The sequence below is a fragment of the Sus scrofa genome, chromosome 1 (genome assembly GCF_000003025.6).
Source record: "Sus scrofa isolate TJ Tabasco breed Duroc chromosome 1, Sscrofa11.1, whole genome shotgun sequence".
Lineage (NCBI taxonomy): Eukaryota > Metazoa > Chordata > Mammalia > Artiodactyla > Suidae > Sus > Sus scrofa.
In genome coordinates this window covers 127,316,695-127,338,859 of record NC_010443.5, presented here as the reverse complement: position 1 = coordinate 127,338,859, position 22,165 = coordinate 127,316,695, and the positions used below count along the sequence as shown (strand labels likewise).

General features: G+C 38.6%; 1 protein-coding gene across 5 annotated transcripts in view; it reads right to left on the bottom strand.

Annotated features, from left to right (window-relative positions):
- The window catches only part of FRMD5 (FERM domain containing 5), a 335,453-nt gene extending 314,253 nt beyond the window's left edge, over window positions 1-21,200 (bottom strand). For 3 of the 5 annotated variants that reach the window (XM_021096597.1, XM_021096605.1, XM_021096608.1), the window contains exon 1: window positions 20,859-21,195. In XM_021096597.1, the coding sequence (XP_020952256.1) occupies window positions 20,859-20,960 (102 nt within the window). In that variant the 5' untranslated portion in view covers window positions 20,961-21,195. Of the gene's footprint in view, window positions 1-20,858 lie in introns of all 5 variants that reach the window. The other 2 variants (XM_021096590.1, XM_021096613.1) reach the window with 2 other exon arrangements.

Genomic DNA, 22,165 nt, shown 5'->3' with positions numbered 1-22,165 from the left:
CTAAAAAGACAAAAGACAAAAAAAAAAAAGGATGAAATAATGTCATTTGCAGCAACATGAATGGACCTAGAGATTATCAGACTAGGTGAAATAAGTTCAGACAGAGAAAAACAACTATCATATGATCTCACCTATATGTGGAAACTAAAAATAATAATTAATAATGAACTTATTTATAAAACAGAAATAGACTCACAGATGTAGAAAATAAATGTATGGTTACCAAAAGGGAAGGGGACGAGATAAACTATAAGTTTGGGATTAACATATACACACCACTATATACAAAATAGATCAACAACAAGGACCTACTGTATACCACAGGGAACTATATTCGGTATCTTGTACTAATCTATAATGGAAAAGAATCTGAAAAGGAATACGTATGTATATGTATAACCGAATCACTCTGCTGTACACCTAAAACTAACCAAACATTGTAAATCAACTAAACTTCTATTTTAAAAAAGCTCAAGTAAATTGTTGCCAAAAATCAGGAAGAAAAGCTATTTAAAAAACATGTACATCACAATTCTAAAAGTTACTATTTATAATAATACTATAGTAAATACATTAAAATTTACAAAGCACTTTCATATATATTTCCAAAGGACATATATATACTATACATAGTATATATACACAGTACATATATATACTATACATAGCATATATACACAGTACATATATATACTATACATAGTATATATACACAGTACATATATATACTGTAAGTACATATATACATACACTACTTTGTATACAACCATGGCATATGGAGGTTCCAAGGCTAGGCGTCTAATCGGAGCTGTGGCCGCTGGCCTACGCCAGAGCCACAGCAATGCCAGATCCGACCTGCGTCTGCGACCTATGCCACAGCTCACAGCAACGGCGGATCCTAAATTCACTTAGGCCAGATATTGAACCCGCATCCTCCTAGATACTACTCAGATTCACTAAGCCACGACGGGAACTCTGTATTTTTTTTTTTTTTTCCCTGTCATTTTTTCCTCTCCTCAAACAACTCTGGGAAGTAAGCTTGGCAGATACCACTACCATTCCTTCTAATTGAATTTTTAAAAAACCATAAAAAAGTCACAGAAGTTAAGTGACTCATACAAGGTCACATAGGTAGTCTGAAGCAGAGCCAAGGTTTGACTTTAAGTTTTCTGAGTCCAAATATAATTCACCTTTCATAATACCATTATTAAATAAAACTTCTTAAATCCACCAAAGGCATTCTAATAAAATTCTGCTCAATCTAACCATGCAATGCTTATTCATAAGTCCTGCAGCCAATCTCAGAACTGTCAATATAGAATTGTTTTCACACTCTAGTAATTTCTAGAAAAAAAACCCCAATAAAGGAAGTATTTCAGAACCAAATCCTTCTTATGAAATACCACTTATCCTAACCATTATGATTGTACCTAATGAATTCAATTTTACCCTTTCAACATTGATGAGCCACCACTGGTGTTTGTCAAAACTGATAACAAAATATAATGTCTGTTTCTCCAAGGCAAATCCCTGCTTGTTTCCTCACCTATTCCATAATGTATTGTCATTTATAACCTCTGACAGTTGTGCCACTTTTTCTACACTACATAGAAACTAAGCACAGTAATTTTAAAAGATTTTGTACTAGAAATTGATTTTCTAAAGAAAACCCCCACTTTCTTAGCCAGTACAGTTAACTCATGAGAGATTACTTAGTTTCCCTGTACTACTTTTCAGTGTAAAAGAAACATGGTTTTTAAATATTTCTGACTTCAAAAAGTCTTGATTAGTCTTTTTATCATAAATCTTCCTTGAATCAATAAATACTAAAATTTTAGAGTTATGACAAGATGGTATAATGCAGAATAAAGATCACTAGGAGTATGAACGTACTCCAGACTAACTATGACTGGGTCTCAGTTGTGTCCATTAAAAAAAAAAAAAAAAAAAAAAGAGTTCATTAGCTTTCACATTTTTTCCACAGAGTTATATTTTTTCTAATAACATGTCACATGGAAATTCACTATTAAAAAATGGTAAAAGTAGAGTTCTGCTGGGCAGGGAGCTCAGATCCACATCTATTGAGAGTACTCCTCAGTCCCCCAACTCCCTCAGCCTCAGACAGCCCGTGAAATATGTTTGAGGAACACAATGTAAAAACTAACAATGAATGCTTTCATGTCTATTCAATTCCAAAAGTCTAGGCTTTCATGAATTTTATAATTCACAGCCTATGTAAGTAAAGAAATACAAATTAAAATTTCAGTGAAATAAAACTATATATCTATCAAAATAATTTTTTAAAAAAACTAATAATACCAAGTCTTGGTGAAGATACAGAGCAACTGGAACTCTTGTATATTGCTGGTCAGAATACAAAATAGTACAGCCACTTTGGAAAACAGTTTAGCAGTTTATGAAGGTAAATATATGCACAACTTACATACAACGAGCAGCTCCATTTCTAGGTATTTAAGCAAATGAAATGAAAACCTTTGTTTATATAAAAACATGTACATGAATATCTTTGCAGCTTTATTCATAATTACCAAAAAATGGAATTAACTCAAATGTCCATCAACTAGTTAATGGATAAACAAACGGTGATATACCCACAGAATGGAATAGTACTCAGCAATGAAAAGGAACAAACTTCTGATACATGTACTAACATGAAAGAATCTCAAAAGCATTATGCTTACTCTATAAACCACAAAACTTTGTTTTAGAAAAAATCCAAATAGGAGTTCCTGCTGTGGCTCAGTGGTTAACAAACCCAACTTGTATCCATGAGGACATGGGTTCAATCCCTGGCCTTGCTCAGTGAGTTAAGGATCTGATGTTGCCATGAGCTGTGGTGTAGGTTGCAGATGCAACTCAGATCTGGCATTGCTGTGGCTGGGGTGTAGGCTGGCAGCTACAGCTCAGACTGGACTCCTCCGCCTGGGAACCTCCATATGCCATAGGTTCAGTCCTCAAAAAACAAAAGATAAAAATAAAAAATCCAAATAAATTGAAAGATATCTGATATTCATGTATCAAAAGACTTAATATTGTTAAGGGAATGGCAACACTCCCCAAATTAATCTACATATTCAATACAATTTCCATCAAAATTCTACCTGGGTTTTTTTCAGAAATTGACAAGCAAATCCTAAAATTCATAATGAAATGCAATGGACTAAGAACAGTCAAAACGATCTTAAAAAAGAACAAAGGGGGAGTTCCCGTCATGGCTCAGAGGAAACAAATCTGACTAGCATCCATGAGGATGCAGGTTCCATCCATGGCCTCGCTCAGTGGGTTAAGGATCCGGCATTGCCATGAGCTGTGATGTAGGTCACAGATGCCACTTGGATCCAATGTGGCTGTGGCTTTGGTGTAGGCCGGCAGCTATAGTTCCAATTCAACACCTAGCCTGTGGGAACATCCATTATGCTGCGGATATAGCCCTAAAGAGACCAAAAAAAAAAAAAAAAAAAAAAAAAAAAAAAAGTTGGTAGACTTACATCTCCTGATTTCAGAACTTACTCCTAAGTAATCCAGACAGTGAGACAGTGTGGTACTGGCATAAAGATGGTTCAATGGAATAGAATTAAGAGTCTAGAAATAAACACACATATTTATTGTCAACTGAGCCCCAACCAAAGGGACAAGACAATTGTTGATGGAGAAACAAGTCTTTCCAACCATTAAGTGCTAGACAACTGGATATCAACTTCTATAAATTTAAATCCCTACCTCACATCAACACAAAAATTAAAGTGGACCATATACCCAAATGGAAGAGCTAACACTACAAAACTCTAAGAAGAAAATAAAAGACTAAATCTTCTTGACCTGGAGTTAGGTCAGTGGTTTCTTACATACAAAACCCAAAGCACAAGCAATAAAAGAGACTGGTAAATTGGAATTCATCAAAATCAAAACCTTCTGATAAAGGATCTGTACTTGGGATATATAATGAACTCTTAAAACTCAGTAACAAAGACAACCCATTTTAAAAAATGGGCAAAAGAGGTGAACAGACATTTCTCAAAAAAAAAGATATACAAATGTCTAATGAGTACATGAAAAGATATTCGGCATCTTTAGTCATTAGGGAAATGCAAATTAAAACCACAATGAGATCCTAATTCACACTCATAGAATGGCTATAATCAAAAAGACAATAGTAAGGATTGGAGAGGATGTGGAGAAATTGTAGCTCTTACACAGTCACTCTGAAAAACTGGCAACTCCTAAAACATTAAATATCAAGTTACCATAGAACCCAGCAATTCCACTCTTAGGTATCCCTCTAAGAAAAATAAAAAGATATTTCCACATAAGAACTTGTATACAAATGTTCACAGCACATCCAAAAGAAATAAAAACAGACATACACACAAAAACTTGTACATAAATGATCACAGCATTATTTATAACAGCCCTAAAATGGAACAATGCAAATTTCCATCAACTGATAAATGGAAAAACAAAACGTGATATGTCCATACAATGGGAAATTATTTCGCAATAAAAAAGTACTAATATAAATTACTACTTGGATGAGATTCAAAAACATTATGCCAAGTGGAAGAAGTCAGTTACTAAAGACCATGTAGAGTATGATACCATTTATTTGAAAGGTCCAGAATAGGCAAATCTATAGACAGAAAGTAGATTAATGTTTGCCTAGGGCAGAGCTGGGGGGAGGGAGACCGGAAATAGGAATAACTGCTAATGGGTACAAGACTTCTTTGGGAAGTGATATAAATGTTCTAAAATTAGATTATGCTGATGATTGCACAACTCTGTTAATATATTAAAATCTGCTGAACTGTATACCTTAAACAGATTAACTTTATGATATGTAATTTGTATCTCAAAAAAGCACTATGCTAAAGTGAAAGAAACCAGATTCAAAAGATTACATGTTGCATGATTCTATTTATAAGATATTGTGAAAGAGGGAAAACTATAAACACAGAGCCCAGATTAGAGGCTGCCAGAGATTCAGGAAGGGGGAGAGAACTGACCATAAAAAGGCACAAGGGAATTTTATGGAGCGGTGGAAATATTTGCTATATATTGATTATACAATTTGCATATATTTGTCAAAATTCAAAGAACTGTACACCTATAAAAGAGTAAATTTTTACTTTATGTAAATTGCACCTCAGTAACCTGACTTTTAACAAAGCCAAGTTTATATTGTAGGAACTGCAGAAAACAGTATTTGTCAACTTCAGAGCAAAAAAAAAATACATAGAAACCTTTAAAATACATCAGAGTTCACAACTTCCATAACATATGTGGCATATGCCTCCTATGGATGTCATCAAGGTTGCATAATACTGTCTAAGAAAGACTGATAATATGAAGAGTATGGCAAACCCCGCCCCCGCCAAAGTTTGAGATCAAAGTTTTTTTAAAAAGACCTCCCTCTGAAAGACAAAAATGATATTAAAGAAAGTTCTCTAGGAGTTCCCGTCATGGCTCGACGGTTAATGAACCCAGCTAACGTCCATGAGAACTCGGGTTTGATCCCTGATCTTGCTCAGTGGGTTAAGGATGCTGTGTTGTCGTGAGCTGTGGTGCAGGTTGCAGACATGGCTCAGATCCTGTGTTGCTGTGACTGTGGCTTAGGCCAACAGCTACAGCTCCAATTCGAACCCTCGCCTGGGAACCTCCATATGCCACTGGTACTGCCCTAAAAAGACAAAAAAAAAAAAAAAAAAAAAAAAAGGTCTCTGGTCAAGTCCACTAACTTAGTGGGGGAAATGGCATTCACAATCATTTAAAGAAATACCCAAATCTAATCAAAGTAAACAGATTGGATTGGATATACCTCAAAAAATTAAGAAAAATTGAAGCTGTATTACTAACATATGTACAATAATCTCCATGAAATGGGGGAAGGACTAAAGAGAAGACTTTATCAGCATTTAGTAAATACTATTCACGGGAGCTGATTTTGGTAGATACATAATTACTAGAACTGTATTACAGAGCAGAGACAGTTTATAAGGCTTTTACACAACCTAGAATATCCCACAAAAATATTTGATTTTCTTTGCCTTCCAAAACAACTTCTAATTTGATTTTCCAAAATATCTAATCCTAAAAGTGCCTATAATGGCCAAAACTAGTATTTAGTATACCCTACTAAATAGTTAATAAACAGATTCAGAATTACAAAACAAGATTTTTATCACCTTTGATTAGCATGGGTCAATCCTCCAGAATCTAATCTGTGATGAATGAGTAAGTAAAACTACATTTTGCCTTATGCAAAACAAAGGGCCAGCTCACAGACTGAAGCAGTCACCAAGCTCTTTTTTGACATCTCAGTTCTTTAAAAGGAATATTTGCATTTATAAAGAATATCCTTCATAGAAGGAACACAAAGAAAAACACTACTGAGTTCTCTTAACTATAGAATGTCTGTGCTAAAAGAGACTTGAGGGGTCTTCTATTTGAGCCTCCTCATTTTGCAGATGAGAGGCTAGGTTGCATCTTAAAGCTTGAGTTACCTGCTCAAGCCCTCAAAGATAATCAGTCAGAGTCAGGCATTTTACACAAGTCTCCTGACACCCCCACATCAGTGTTTTTCCCTTCGACTATACTGCCTGCTTCATCACAGAGAATGAATATGAACAACTCTGAGGTCATAGGGACTCCATGTTCCAATCCTAGCTCCCACACTGATTAGCTGTGTAATATTAGGGGAGTTATTTAACATCTCAGCCTTATAGTACTCACCTGTAATCTAGGGACAATGGTATTTTCTATTAAACAGGTAGGATTAAACGAAGGAATACACATAAAGTGCTTATCACAGAGCCCAGAACCCCCAAAGTACCCAATAATTTTTTAAATGGATCAATTAACACATATTACTATTAAGAGATATAATACAGACACTACATCAAATAACTCTCTAAAACATAAGAATGGTACCATGTTATGATATGCATAATTCGTCAGTACATTCATTTTAACTGTAATTATGTCAGAGAAACATTATAACGAGAGATACACAGAATCAGAGGGGAAAAAAAGGATACAAAAAGACTTCTGAAATATCATTCCTAAACTCTTAATTTTTCTTTTTATTAGATTATAATTGAATTTATTTTATTTTCGTGTCACATGTCAAAATGTATCTATGTATAAATAACCCCACATAATTTTGCAAAGCAACTGAATCCTAATGAAGTAACAAAATTTTCTATAGTTATTCTGAACCGTAAGTCCTAAATAAGCATATTTGCTCAGTAAAATAATTTAATCACTCTTTTAAAACTTTATTATAACAATTGTCACAAGAAATTGTAAAAGTCATATAAAGATGTCCCATGAACCGTTCCCCTAGCTTCCCCCAATATAACATCATACATATAGTACATTGTCAAAACCAAGAAATTGATGTGTGAATTGACATAAAATTCACATCAGAAGGTTGCCTTTTTTTTTTTTTTTTTGCTTTTTTGCTTTTTAGGGCCTCACCCTCGGCATATGGAGGTTCCCAGGCTAGGGGTCTAATCAAAGCTACAGGTGCCACCCTATGCCAGAGTCTGCAATCTACACCACAGCTCACAGCAATGCCAGATCCTTAGCCTGCTAAGCGAGGCTAGGGATTGAATCCCCACTTTATTGTTCCTAGTTGGATTTGTTTCTGCTGCACCACAACGGGAAATTCAGAAGGTTACCATTTTAAAGTGTACGATTCAGTGGTTTTTAGTATATTTCTATAGTTGCACAATCATCACCACCTTTTAAAGTCACCATAACATGCTTCTATCAAGACCAAAAAATCTGATGTGTTCATTTTTTTTGTTTTTGTTTTTAGGGCTGCACCCACAGCATACAGAAGTTCCCAGGCTTGAATTGGAGCTACAGCTGCCAGCCTATGCCAAGCTCACAGGCAAGGCCAGATCCTTAACCCACTGAGTGAGGCTGGGGATCAAACTGGCATCCTCATGGATCCCAGTCAGGTTCATTACCACTGAGCCAAGCCAGGAACTCCCATTTTAAAAAACCTATTTAGTTCAAGTCAGATGTAACCTTACATTTGCATTTTTAATAATCCTCTTTATCAGAGCTAACATTTTCATTCATGCACATCTACAATCAACATTTATTGAGCCTCAAGGTGAGACCTTAGATACTAACTGTACAAAGATAAAAATCTCTGCCCTTCTAACAATTCACAGTCTAGTGAGAGGGAGATACATGAGTGAATATTTACATTTCAATGTGGTAAGTGCTACAGTAAGGTCCCTCAAGGCACTGCCCAGCATCCCAGGGAGTGAGTCTACCCTGGAAGGGAGGTAATGAGCGTGGATGACTCCTGCAGCAGGAAAAAATGCATATGGAGGATGACAGGAAACAAGTCTGGAAGGGAGGCAGCAGAGAGATCAAGGAAGGCCTTCTATGCCATGCTAAAAGGCTCTAATCCAGTAGAGAATGGGAAAAGCTTAAAGGATTTTAAAAAGAGAACAATCATAGTTGCATTTTGTAAACATGCAAAAGGTAGGAATGGGTCCATCAATCCAGAGAAGGATAAAACTGAGACTTTTAGGACCCCATATCTGGCAAGCACAAATAGAGAGCCAGGGAAGGCAACGCACGAGCTCTGACTCCTGCCATCAGGTAGGCTACAGTAGAAGGAGGAAAATTGAATTCATCCAGATCCCCAGTATACCTCAAAAACACCTGGGCTCTTGTGGCTTCTTGGACGTTCCCATCTCATCCCACCTAACAGAAGAAGCCTGACAGAGTGAGGAGTGAATTCAGCTTGGCATGCTCCAGTAAGACCATGCTGGTCACTAAAATGCTGCAATCTCTACCAGTCGGCAAATAGCTAACTGCTGCCCTGAGAGGTTTCACCTTTCTTCCCAGAGACCAACAGCAATCCCACCTCCCATGATTTAGCACTAAATACTTAGTGTTTGGACCACTAGAAGGCCCTAGGCCCAACTTCAGTGCTCTTTGGCAGAGTCTTGATCAGTGAGGTAGGTTTTCACCAGGACTTGTTGCTGTTGATTTTTTCAAATATCACCCCAACTTGGGGACCAAGCCTAGAGCCTTTAAACCATTCTATAACATTCAGCTGCAGGAGTTCCCATCATGGAGCAGCAGGAAACGAATCCAACTAGGAACCATGAGGTTGTGGGTTCGATCCCCGGCCGTGCTCAGTGGGTTAAGGATCTGGCATTGCCATGAGCTGTAGTGTAGGTTGCAGACATGGCTCGGATCTGGCATTGCTATGGCTGTGGTGTAGGCTGGCAGCTACAGCTCTGATTAGACCCCTAGCCTGGGAACCTCCATATGCCACAGGTGTGCCCCTAAGACAAGAAAGACAAAAAAAAAAAAAAAAAAAATCAGCTGCAACAACAAAAAAGTAGATCTGCAGTAGCCTTTCATTATCCTCAACCTTTTTCTCCAGATTCTTCCTTCAAATTCTGATCAGGTATTTCTGCTTAAGGTTCATCTTGCTCCATCACAACTGTTTCTCTGGTTTTTATCTTTTGTTTCTCCCTTTGGTCAATTATTTTAACTCTCCCTCTGGGTTCACTGACTTTAGCTGTCCAGAGTAAAGATGTTCCTGACCATGGGCAATACTCCCACCATGTCCATCCAGTCCCTAAGAACCAGAACTGAGGTCACAGACATCGAGTCTCACTGCGATGATCCATTACAATCCATTAAAGAATGGTAATAATGCATTAAATACAATTTTTATAATCCATTAAATATAAATGCAAAAAAGCTAACAGAAAACTCTAAACATATAATACGTAGTCCAGTCTCAATGTCACTTTATACAATATAGATTTTCATTTATTTGTATTGTCTTGAATCTAATATACAACACTTTTGTGTTAATGAAACTAAAGGATATAGATCACATAATGCTGCGGTGCATATTTACATACATTAGGATTACACCTTTTTTTTAATACTCCCCACCACCAACAGAAGATGTAGCCACCATACCAAGAATTTGGCCACAAGCAAAGGTATATTGGAAGTGACAACAATTGGAAGTGGTGCTAAGAGACTGTGTTAAACGAATGGCCCAAAGTATAAATCAGCATAAAACAAAAAACATAGTAAGAGATGGATAAAAGATGTCAGAAAAGATGAAAAAAATTGTGGAAATCAACAAGTGAAGAGGAAGTTTTTCTAGTTCTTTGGTCATTTTCTTATGACCAGAAGCTAAAGTTATCTTATATGAAATACATTATTAGCAGGAATAGTCCATAATATTTTATGACAAACTAAAAGATCTAATTTGCAGACCAATATAATATCATCATATCCGTCTCTTTAAAATAATCACACAATGTAAACCAAGTATAAGGGGAAAATAAAAATCATTATAAAAAATAAAATAATTACACTGATTGTGACGGAACGTGATGGAGGATAATGTGAGGAAAAAGAATATATATATATATGTATGTATGACTGGGTCACTTTGCTGTACAGCAGAATTTGACAGAACACTGAAAGTCAACTATAATGGGAAAAATAAAAACATGAAATAAAAAATAAAATAATCACAGTCTAGTGTATCCAATATCAAAAACTAGAATACACATAACACGTGTTCTCCTTGACAATAAAAATTATTAGAAAACAATTCTCAAGATTTCAGAGCCAATTTTATGGTTACCATAGATGAAACCACTGAGGGGAGGGAGGATTTGCGAGAGTGGGAATAACCCATACACACTACTGTATAAAACAGATGATTGATAAGCAATGAGATCCTGCTGTGTAGCACTGGGAACTGTATCTAGTCACTTATGATGGAGCATGATAATGTAAGAAAAAACAATCTATACGTGTATGTGTAACTGAGTCACCATGCTGTAGAGTAGAAAATTGACAAAACACTGTAAACCAGCTATAATGAAAAAAAATAAAAATCATTATATACATTAAAAAAATAGATGATTAACAAGAACCTACTGTATAGCACAGGAAAATCTACCCAATAGCTTATAATAACCTATATGGAAAAAAAGAATGGATATATGTATATGTATAACTGATCCACTTTGTTGTACACCTGAAACTAATACAACATTTTATGTCAACTATATGCCAATAAAATTTTTAAAAAAAGAAAAGAAAAAGAAAACAATGCTTAGATGTGCTTTCTGTACTGTGGGTATCCATTTAAACAAGCTTATCTAAATAATCCAAGGTGTATTTAAAAATAAGGAAAGAAATATTAATCGGCTATTCTACTTATAAAACCTGGCATTGCAATAGTTAGCTCAGTAACTTTTGTACAACAGCTACACCAAGCAAACCCCCATTCACTTTTTTTTTTAACCTACTCCACACATACTCGAATCTGAAACTGGGTATAGATTGAAGAAGCTGCATTGCAGTGCTGGAACTACCTTATGTTTTGATCAGATTTTTATCTCTCAACAGCTAAATTTCTTCTGAGCAGCCTCTCAAAATTGCTGATAGGATATTCTTCTGTACAGATGAGTGTGTACTGTGAAACTGCAGGTTCAATGTGCAGTATAACATCCCAGGCATCACTGCCAGGACATGGGTCTTTCAGACCTACAAACCTCCAATCCCATAATAACTCCAAGCACTTTCATATTTTTCAAGAGGCACATATCTGAAAGAGGGCATGCTGGATGCAGCCTCAATTATCCCCCAGAAGTACTTGAGATCCTTAGGTGAACTGATTAATTCTGCTTGTTTTGTGATCAATGTTCTTATCTTGGCTCATGCTTGACAAAACAACTCTTAGTAGTACCTTCTGCCTAGAGTATTTGGAATCCTCTAGGACTCCAAAGCCAACTCTTCCACTTAGGTGTCTTCAAAATTAGACTAGGGCCCAGACTAGAGGCCCTTGAGTTAAATCGGGCTATAGAGAAAGAAGGCTCTGCACCTTCCTGGAGACAAAGGATAATTTGCTGGATATGGAGTGCCTGGATAGAGTACCAGACTGTGAGGATTCCTAATGATTTGGCTTTTTCCTACCACAAATTCAGTGAAAGTGGCCAGACTTTTGAGTGTGCCCTTGGGGCATGCTGTTTTGATGTACTACTATTTCTTTCAGGTCTTGGGCCTGTGGGCCTTTGCTAATTTATCTGGCTCCTATAATACCACTTCACAGCAAGCCTACTTAATCTCTTCAACAAAATGGAGTGCCGTATTGTCAGTCATTCTTCTATTCATCAGTTTTCAGACTATCCCTCCTTTTTCCCTTTTCCAGAGAAAAATAACCTATTAGCATTGGCATTCTGCCGAACATTGATTGCCCAAATGCCAAACAGTGCTTTCTTGGAGGTTCCCATCCTGAAAGCTCTAGCCTGGCATTGTGTTGAGTGCTAAAAGTACACCCTGTGTAGGGCTGGGAACTTTGGAGCTGGCAGGCAGGGGTTCACAGGGGGAATCCAGGGAAGCACTCCTCCATCCCTTAGAAAAGCTATTTTTGGTGGCCACTGAGGTTTGGGAACAGAGGTGCTGAAATGTGCCTTTGGGGTTCTACAGGTCACATTTCCCAACTGTTAATGCACAATCTAGGCTGCACCGTATCAGTCAAAGGATTTTTAAACATCAGCTGAATGTTGAAATTTGACACCCTTTTTTCAGGCAATTAAACTAATGCCAGAGATGACGTCTCTTGAAAATAAAATTTATATGTAGTTGCTGCAACCACAGAATTAAGATTGATATCTGAATTTACTTTTTCTTTCTATGATGCCATTGCCTTGTGAAGAATCTTAATTTGTGTTACCCAATTTGGAATTAGATTTAATTCAATGCCAGTTTTATGCATTTATTTTTAGTTTAAACTGGCTCCTCTGAGCATGTCAAGAATGATTGAAATTTGCTGACAGTAATTTTTCCTAAGCAAGTAGACTTCTGTTGTTTGATGCAATTGTACCAGAGTAAACCAGATCAACATAAAGGAAAGACTACATGTATCTGGCTTTACATTTTTAGCTTTTCTACCTACAAGTAGCCTGCTGTTACCTCAGCCTCGAATGCCCTTTACCCATCCCCACAGCCCATTTTCTGCTTTTGGCAAATTTTCATGACCTAGTTCAAATATCACCTCCTTTGAGAAATATTAATTTTGAGTCCCCCACATATGCCTGCCACAGCATATCACCTTATCTTAGCCCTGAATTCTGTGATATATTACTTACATATTAACAGTCCTGCTCTAGATTGTAAGCCTTTGAACAACAAGGGCCTTTACTCTTCTTCTTCCCCCAGTGTTTTAAGGTGTAAAGATTTCTTTGAAAAACAGTATACAAATATGAAATAATCACGTTGTTTTTAGGTCAGGGAAGACAAAAATAAAACTTAACAATAAATAAAAGAGCACCCAATTGGAATTATGACCCATCTTTAGAATCCTGCCCACCTGAAGACAGATACGCATATCTGCAAATAACCTTTTACCTTTTAAGAGTAGAGAATCAGTTAAGGCCACCGGCTTCTCCTTCACTTCTTATAATGCAGTCAATCAACTCATCAATGTTACCTACTAAATATCTGTGTAACCCAGGGGTAGCGATTCTCAAACCTCTGCAAGCTTAAAACTCGGCTGGAAGACTCATTAAAACAAACTGCCAACCTCCACACCACAAGTTTCCAATTCACTAGGTCTGCAGTAGGGCCAAGAACTTGCATTTCTAATAAGAACCAGGTGAAACTGATGCTGCTCATCCAGGAACTACACATTGATAACCAATGCTCTAACCCACCCACTCTATTCTCCTTGCTTTTAACAAGGTTCACAATTTTCAGAGTACCTGAGTTGTGACACAGGAAGATGGCACCAAGAAGGTATAAAAATAGCTAGGTTTGGTCCTGATCCTGAGTGGCTTTCCTTGGTGGGCAGTGGTTGTCTAACTTGAAATGACCTTTGACATATAAGAACAAATCCTAAAAGTATATCTGGAGTGGTCCAGAGTGCCTCTAAATACAGACCAATAGATGAGGTCATGGTAATGTAGGGAGTCAGAAAAAGGAGGGGACAATGAAAGCTATAATCACTGTCAAAGGGGTGTTTTCTGTAGATAAGTGAATGGAGCTATTGTACACAAACTCAGTTGTTGCCAAGCATGTGGCCTGATTATTTTGCCTGTATGAGCATGGCACGGAAAGATCTCCTTAGAGGACTTGATTCATACAAGCTGATGTTGAGTCTGACAGTAGCAAGCAAACGCCTGGCAAATATGAACCTAAGAATCTTTACAAGTTCCTACCTTCCAAATCTAGGATATGATACAATTAAATTGGAAAGACCACAAAAGTTAAACACCATCCTTAGAAATAGTACTGCAATTACAGTTACGGAAAGATCAATACAAGGGCCTATTTTGTTCAAAATATTGACAATAATGAGGATCACATGGTGGCCTTGGAAGGTAAGCAGTCCATAATTTAAACCTAGGGTTTATCCTCCCAAAGAAACTGCTCTCCTTAGACTAGTTTTGGCTCTACCTATATGTAAAATGTTCAAAAAAGCTCAAATAGTTGTATTGGCTACAAGAGCCTAGGGTCCTAAAGGAAAAGAAGGCCTGTTTCAATGGCTAGGATGAACATATGACAGGCGTTTTGCTTTCTTAGGGGAAACACCATTTTCTCTACAACATAGGATGGAGATGCTTTAGAATACTTCAAATTTCTCAGCTGGATGAGAAAACCATTTAAGTGACTGGCTTGAGCCCCAAGGATCAAAGCCATAAAACTGAAGAACAGCAATTGCCACCTAGCCTCCAGGAGAACAGCAGCTTCCTCCCTGAGCACCACATAGGTAAGATACAGAAGCTGTCAGGTTGCTGTCAACCCTCCATGACATTCAAAACTCTTGAACAAGCTCTGGCTGGGCAGAGCTGAGGAAGAGTGACCCACAGAAGTCTTCTCCATGAAACCAGGTCTGCAAAGAAGTCTGCTCCATGAAACCAGGTCTGCAAAGTCAGAAGCCATCAGGTTGCTGTCAACCCTCCATGACATTCAAAACTCTTGAACAAGCTCTGGCTGGGCAGAGCTGAGGAAGAGTGACACACAGGAGTCTGCTCCATGAAACCGGGTCTGCAAACACAGGAGGCTATCAGAGAGAAGATGAATTCAACTTAAAATAGACATAATTAGAAACAGATTTAGGAAGCATGGTTCACTTCCTGTTGGGGTAAGAAGTTAGAAAATAAGGTTGTGAGATTTTTTTTTATGTGGCACTGAGGGGCAAGGAGTGAAGGACGTTTCTGCGGCTCTGGTGAACCCTATGTTCAACATCCTAATTCTGCCAGACCTCTAAGGCTCCATCAAGCCCAGTATTCATTTGATCTAAGCCTTCTAAACCTGCAGAGATGGGGGCAGTGAGGACACCTCAAAGGCTTAAAACCCTAAGATTTTAAAAGACAAAAGAAAAAAATCATAGGAGCTATAGCCTAAAGCTCCACTAAATCAACAAAGGATAATTGCCTAAAGTTAGCAGAGACCTCAAAGGATCCATAAAATACCATCTTACATACTGTACTTCTCACCAGAGAGAGGGGCTATACAGCAAAATGGTTTGAAATGGGATAGGGTGAAACTATATAAAGTGTTTTACAATTGCTAGAAAATGTTTAGTTTTGAGGCATAAGAAATTTTAAAGTGTTGTGATTAACAGCAATCAAGTAGCACAAACATTTACTGAACTATATCTATGTAAGACACTGGACTAGGTGCTATAATTCTTCGGGTTTAAGATTTATAGCTCCCTCTTACTCTCTCCTTTATAAAGTATAATCTATCAGAAAATTAAGTGCTTAAAATAATTTTTAAAAATAGTTTAATAGAGTAATTATTGTATCATTGGTAAGCTACCTCTAAAACTAATGCTTTGCTTCTTATTTGGGGTTACACATTTTATGACCTATATAAAAACCACTACAAACATATGAAAAATGACCATTTTTTGCCTTCAGGTTGTCTGATTTTATTTTGGCACACATTTCCTTTTATTTCCAAGTATGATACTAATGCTAGCATAGACACTATAAACAAGTCTCTAGATAATGTAACAGAGGACTCAAAAACCACAAGCTCTTTTCTTATACATTATGCTGAATTGCCTCACCTAGCATATTCATTCCAAGCACTTAATAGAATGCAAATTCACACCCTTGAGTAAAATCTGCTGCTGTCATTGCTTCTAGGTCTCTCTTGGATGTCACTGACACTCTCTTTAACAAGACTTCTTCAAAAAGAAAAGAATGAAAACATAAATACACATCAGAATTTACCTTCTGTACTAAAAATACTGATTTGCATTAGTTTTATACAATAAATGTTTTACTACACAAATTAAGAAACAGAATTACAAGTGCTTTTAGAATCCTACAAGGCTAATTTTGGAACTACCTTATTCTTAAGAATTAGATTCTGACTTGCTATTGTAACAGAGATCCTGAGATAGCATAATTACTTTTTAAAAATCAAGTTTAAAAAAACCAATATTCATGAAAATATAACAGCTTTGTGTTTTTCTCTGTGAATAAAATTATCCCAATTCTCTAAGAACATGCCTTTTGCATTAATGAAACCAAGGATTCCACTTACCAAGAAGCAGAAGTTCTTAGAAAAGATAAATCATGGTCCAAGCAATAAATGCCCTTCTAAAGCCAAAGACTTGGTAGAAGAGAAGTCAAGCAAACCTGAACTCTTGATTTTAAAGAAGAGTTCTAACAAAGACTTCTGTTATGCTGGCCTTGGATTTCACAATTTTATTGAGATTAATTAGAAACCAATATATGGGGACTTAAACGGCTTATGTTCATTTATTTTCCCCAAAAAACATTTCTCAATTCTATTGAATGAAATAAAGCACAGTGTAAGTACAGTATCTTATTGTACTTAAATGTTCCTATTTTCTGTAGTGATATTTCCAAGTAATTTTCTCTTTACTGTGAATTAAGAATTAAATTTCCATTTTATGGATGAAGAAATTAAGGTACAGACAGGTGAAGTGACTGAAGGAGTCAAAATAGATAGAGGGAACAAAGAAAGATGGGATTTAGAAACAAAAGGACCTGAGTTTAAATACAGTACAGCTACCTACTAGCTTTGAGTAAGTTCCTTCACCTGGGACTGCCTTTCATCTGTAAAATGAAAATAATACCACCTACCTCTCACTGGCTGATGTGAGCTATAAGCAAAGCACCTAGCAGAAAGCCTAATACATGGTTAGCTATTCAACAAACATAGGCTCTCCCACCAACCCACAATCCCATTTTTTTCAGCTGGTACAATGGGTATATAATCAATCCATAACGCTGATGTGAGGTAAATGAGATAATAATATAGGCAGAGTGCCTGGCAGGTACAGGGATCAATGCATTTTTTTCTCACTCTTAATATTCCCTCCCTTTCCCCAGGTGCCACAGTTACTTAGTGGCTGAGACACAATCAAATCCACATCTTAGTACCACTTTAGAACAGCCCCTGCACACACATTTCATTTATGGTCGTACCTTATTTAACAGCAAAAACTAATTTAACCTAGCTGTTTAATCACTTATTATTTTTAATGTGTTCCCAGTAAAATCAAATTCATTCCTAGGGTAGCTTTACTTTTCAGCAATAACAAAAAAAAGTGATTAACATTTCTAACTTGGCAATGTATATTTTTCAATGACTTTCTATTGGCATTTCTGCAATATATATTCTTAATATTTTATAAACTGTTATAACCTGAAAAATAGTTAAAAATCTATTCCTTAGGATACTACATTCCTAAACACCTAAATGACTCCATTTGGTATACTGAGTTCAAGGATACTAGGTAGCCTTTTCATTTTTCTATTTTCTCCCAAATAAAATAACAAAGTAAGGTAGTAAATGTGGTAAGTAAATGTAGATGTACATAAATGAAACAAATGTGTGAAAAATATGGACCAGATCTGTATATATAAGGCAATGACCTTCAAAACTGTCAGGGAGCTGTTAACAATGTTCTTCACCAGGGAGCAATTATATTACAACCCTCCTATGTATACTTTCACTTCTCATGGTCTACAAATACATTTGCATATCAGAAAGAATAGAAGAATAATCTGGTAACTGTGGCAACCTTCACTAAGAGAACATAAGGCATTTTCATTACCTTAATAATCACATCCTAAATGCCAGATCAGTATAACTGCTGCAATATGAAAGCTTAGACCAACACTTTGATAGAATTTCCTACAACTGAAATTTACCAAATGTGGCTATTATGACTCTAACCCAGTGATACATTTCTGTTTCTGTAACACCCTAAGTGGTCTCTAATGATCTCAAGAAGCACTGAAATTTTTCTAAAATAGATCCCTTACTTTAAAATATGGCATACAATACTTTCAGGAAAAGGACTTGAATTTATCACCAAAATTTTTTAATATACGCTACTGCAACTCCTAAATGTTAAGTATTGCTTTAACATAGTAAGTAGCTCACAGTCATCTTCCATACTGATTTAAAAGACCCTGTGCTCAATGCTTGACAAATAAGTGTATGTGTGCCTGCCCGCGCACGCTCTCCCCCCCCTCACACACACACCACTAGAAATATACAAGGAAGAAAGTTGCTAAAAGCTCAATGTCTAAATGCTCAAAACAGGTATATGCACAAAATATTGTCAAATAAATAGTCTTTTTTCACATTTCCCCATATGGGCAAAAAATAAAAGCAATTCACAATAGCAGAGCCAAAGAATGATAATATTACATAGACTTTAGAATTCCTGTGTTTTCTAAATTTCACACAAGAACCACAATGCACAATCATTAACACATCTAGATAGTGAATACATACTACAGTATGGTCATGTTACACCAAGCTCAATTTTTTAAAGTGGCCTAAATTCTTATAAAATGTTAAATTGTAATTATGTAAAATAAGACCAGCAGGAAAATAAACACACCACAGTAGCATATAGCAAGCATAAATTCATTAGGTACTGATCAACTTAATATTTTTCTCAATAGTAATAAAAACTATCCACAACTATAACACCAATCAACCAACTGGGAAAAATAACTAGTTGCCTTATTGCGATACCTTAAAACCACAAGGTTATCCACTAATAGAGAGATGACATGAATTGTATTTTCATTGGTACTGGCAAAAGTTAATAACCGACACGGAAATTTTATTTCATCACATACCCTAAAACTATTTTTAGGACTCATGAAGTTTAAATCTCACACTGCCCTTGACATGTTATTGCGTAAATGCTTTAAAATCTAAAACAAAAGAAAAAGATTTTTAAAGCTCTACACAATGTATTCAAATGGTAAAAATGTCAACTCAATGTTTTTTCGTGCCCCCCCCACCAAAAAACTGTAGGTAACACATAAAGATACAATAGAAACAAAAAGTAGCATGTCACTCATTCAGTAAGGAAATAATACACAACATCTCCCTATCATATTCAACTACAAAAATCCTTTCACTTGATGGCTAGCATCTTTATGACTGGTTAATCTGTATGTAAGTGGCCTGAAAAAGGGATTTTGTTCTCTATCCTCATAGATCTTTGGCAGTAGTCAGCATTTATGGCCAGAGCTAGGAGAAAAGGGAAAGTGGAGAGAAGGCTGAACTGAGCACGGAGTCAGCAGACAGCAGCTGCTCTCATATACTATCCAGCGTCTTTCTCCGCTATTTTCCGCTATTGAGCACTGTCAGCAAAAAAATTAATGGGGGGGGGGGCTGTGAGGCAGCGGGGAGGGAGACAAAGAGGGTAGGACCCGGGGCGGACAGTTTTTGTCTGCCACGTCTTAGGCGAGAAGCCCTCTTGTGTTTCTTGCTGCAGCAGCGAGGGATCAGGTGAGACCCCTCCGGGTCCAACTCAATTTGCTTCTCCAGAAAGCGCAGTTTCCGGCCGTGAGCGCAGGATCCTCCTGGCTGCTGAACTAAACACCCGAGCATTGTCAATGCTTCTATCTCTGACTTTAATACAGGAAAAGAGAAGGTTGTAACGGCATTCCTGAGAAAGACTACAACTCCTGACGTACCACACAGCAGTAGCGAAGGAAGAGAAGCAAGAGGTTGTAGGGGAAAAAAAAAAAAAAAAACCTTCAAAATTACCAGGTTCTGAAGAAATGCTGTGCAGCATTATTATATTGTTGGCGTTTTTTTTTCCCCTAAGTCCCCGATTCTTTCTCGCCAACACCAACCCTCAAATTGCTGGGACTTGTTGCTAAATCTTTACCTCACGCCCACCCCCCGTCACCCCCCTCCACCACAACTGCCCAACAGAATATTTGGGGAGTGAAAGGCCGGAGGGGGGCCTAAATCTTTAAAGCCCAGAGGGCTAGGCTGCCTTCAATAGGCCACTCTGCATGGGCTGCGCGTTCAGTCTACCTTCTGAGAGCTCTGACTCACAAGCGCTCAGGGGGAAATTATGACATACACCATTATCCTTCCAACCAAAGAGATAAGAAAAGCCGCCAGCCGTCCTTGCAGGGCCGAAGAGCCAAAGCTGCGCCCCCCGACGGGGCGGCCGGGGGAAGAACCTACCGCCCGGTCCGCCTCCCTCCGGACGCCTGCAGAAGGTGCTCCCCATACCGGCGGCAGCCAGGATGAAGCGCCCTCACCTCGGGAAAGGGCAGGAGACGAGTTGGGGGTCCAGAACGCGGGGGCTCTGCCCGCAGCAGAGCCCAGCTCCGGGTGCCCAGCCCCGGACTGGGGCTCAGGCGGAGGTGCCCTGCACCCGGGCGGTCCGCCGCAGTCCGGAGCGGACAAAGCCCTCGGGTTTGGAGCGACCCCCGGGCGCCGGCCGTGGGCCAAGTTGGCCAGACTCTGGAAACGAGGGGGTCCCGCGGACAGCGAGGCACGGCACTGACCTGGATGGTGCAGGTGTACTCGCTGTCGTCCAGTAGCCGCACGGTGCAGCTGTACTCGCGCTCCAGGCTCCTGCTGCTGCCGCTCATCAACCTGCTCAGCATCTTCCCGCCCGCCCGCGTCCGGGAGAGACGCGGCGGCGTTGCAGACCCCGGACCAGGCGCCCCTCAGCCGGGCAGTTCTGCGCCGGCCCCGAGCACCTGCACCATCACCCCAGCGCGATCGCCGCCGCTGCCTCCTGCTGGCCCCGCTCCTCCTCCTTCTCCTCCTCCTTCTCCGCCACCGCCTCCCCCAAGCCCAGAGCAAGCGCCGGGCTCTCTCCTCCGCGCCCCACTGCCGGAGTCCAGCTCGTGGGGCGGGGCCCCGCCCGGAGGGGGGCCAATGGAGGTCAGCGCGGCGGAACCGAGTGGCAGAGAGTAGAACCAATAGAAATAGGGCACTGCGATGATGGACAAGTTGGGGAAGCAATCATGGGAAAGCAGCCTGACCGAGCCAAGCCCGACCAGTCCTCTGGCGTCCCAAACCAGGGGCTCCTTTTCTCCCTGCAGTTCCTATAGATGCTGTTTCCCCTCCCCCGGGCCAGGTGTGGGCACTCGGCTTGATCGAGGTCTGCTGCTTGCAATACATTTGAGCTCTGATTCAGGGTCTAAGTCCCGCACTCTGCAACGCCACGGTTCCCGCCCTATCGGGAGCCGAAGCGGTGCGAGCTCACAATCCCAGCACCTGCAGAATGCAGGCACCTTCGGCTCTGGACCAGGCGGCTGCCCCCACCTGCGCTGTATCCCAAGGCTGCCCAACGTTCTCTGCTCCACCTCTCTTATTTTGGAGAACATCTGTTTATAGGAACTACTTCAATTAAAGCTGCAGGATTCTCAGAGCTTTCTAAGCACCGGGTTTAGCCCCTAGAAAACCCTCCACTCAAACATCCTTTGCTTCCTTCCCTTTATTTTCAGAAGACAAAAGGAAGAGACTGAGGCGTGCTCCTTCAGCTGGTGTCATGGAGAGGAAACGATGGATCCTTTCCTTACACCTTTAAAACTAGAATTATAATGTCTTCAGACTTCCTGAACAAAATACCAGAGTATGTCAGAAGGTATACATCACAAAGAAAAAAAAAATGTTTCTTTCTTCATATCTAAAGACCTCATGTTCTTTACAAAAATTTCGCTGAGACATAATATTTTCCCTCAAAAATTTTTTATGGAAGGAAATGTTTTATAAAAGGATCAAATAAACAAAGAACATTAATGCTGGAATAAATACATTAATTGAAAAATAATGGTATGAAAAAAGTGGATATATTTATATA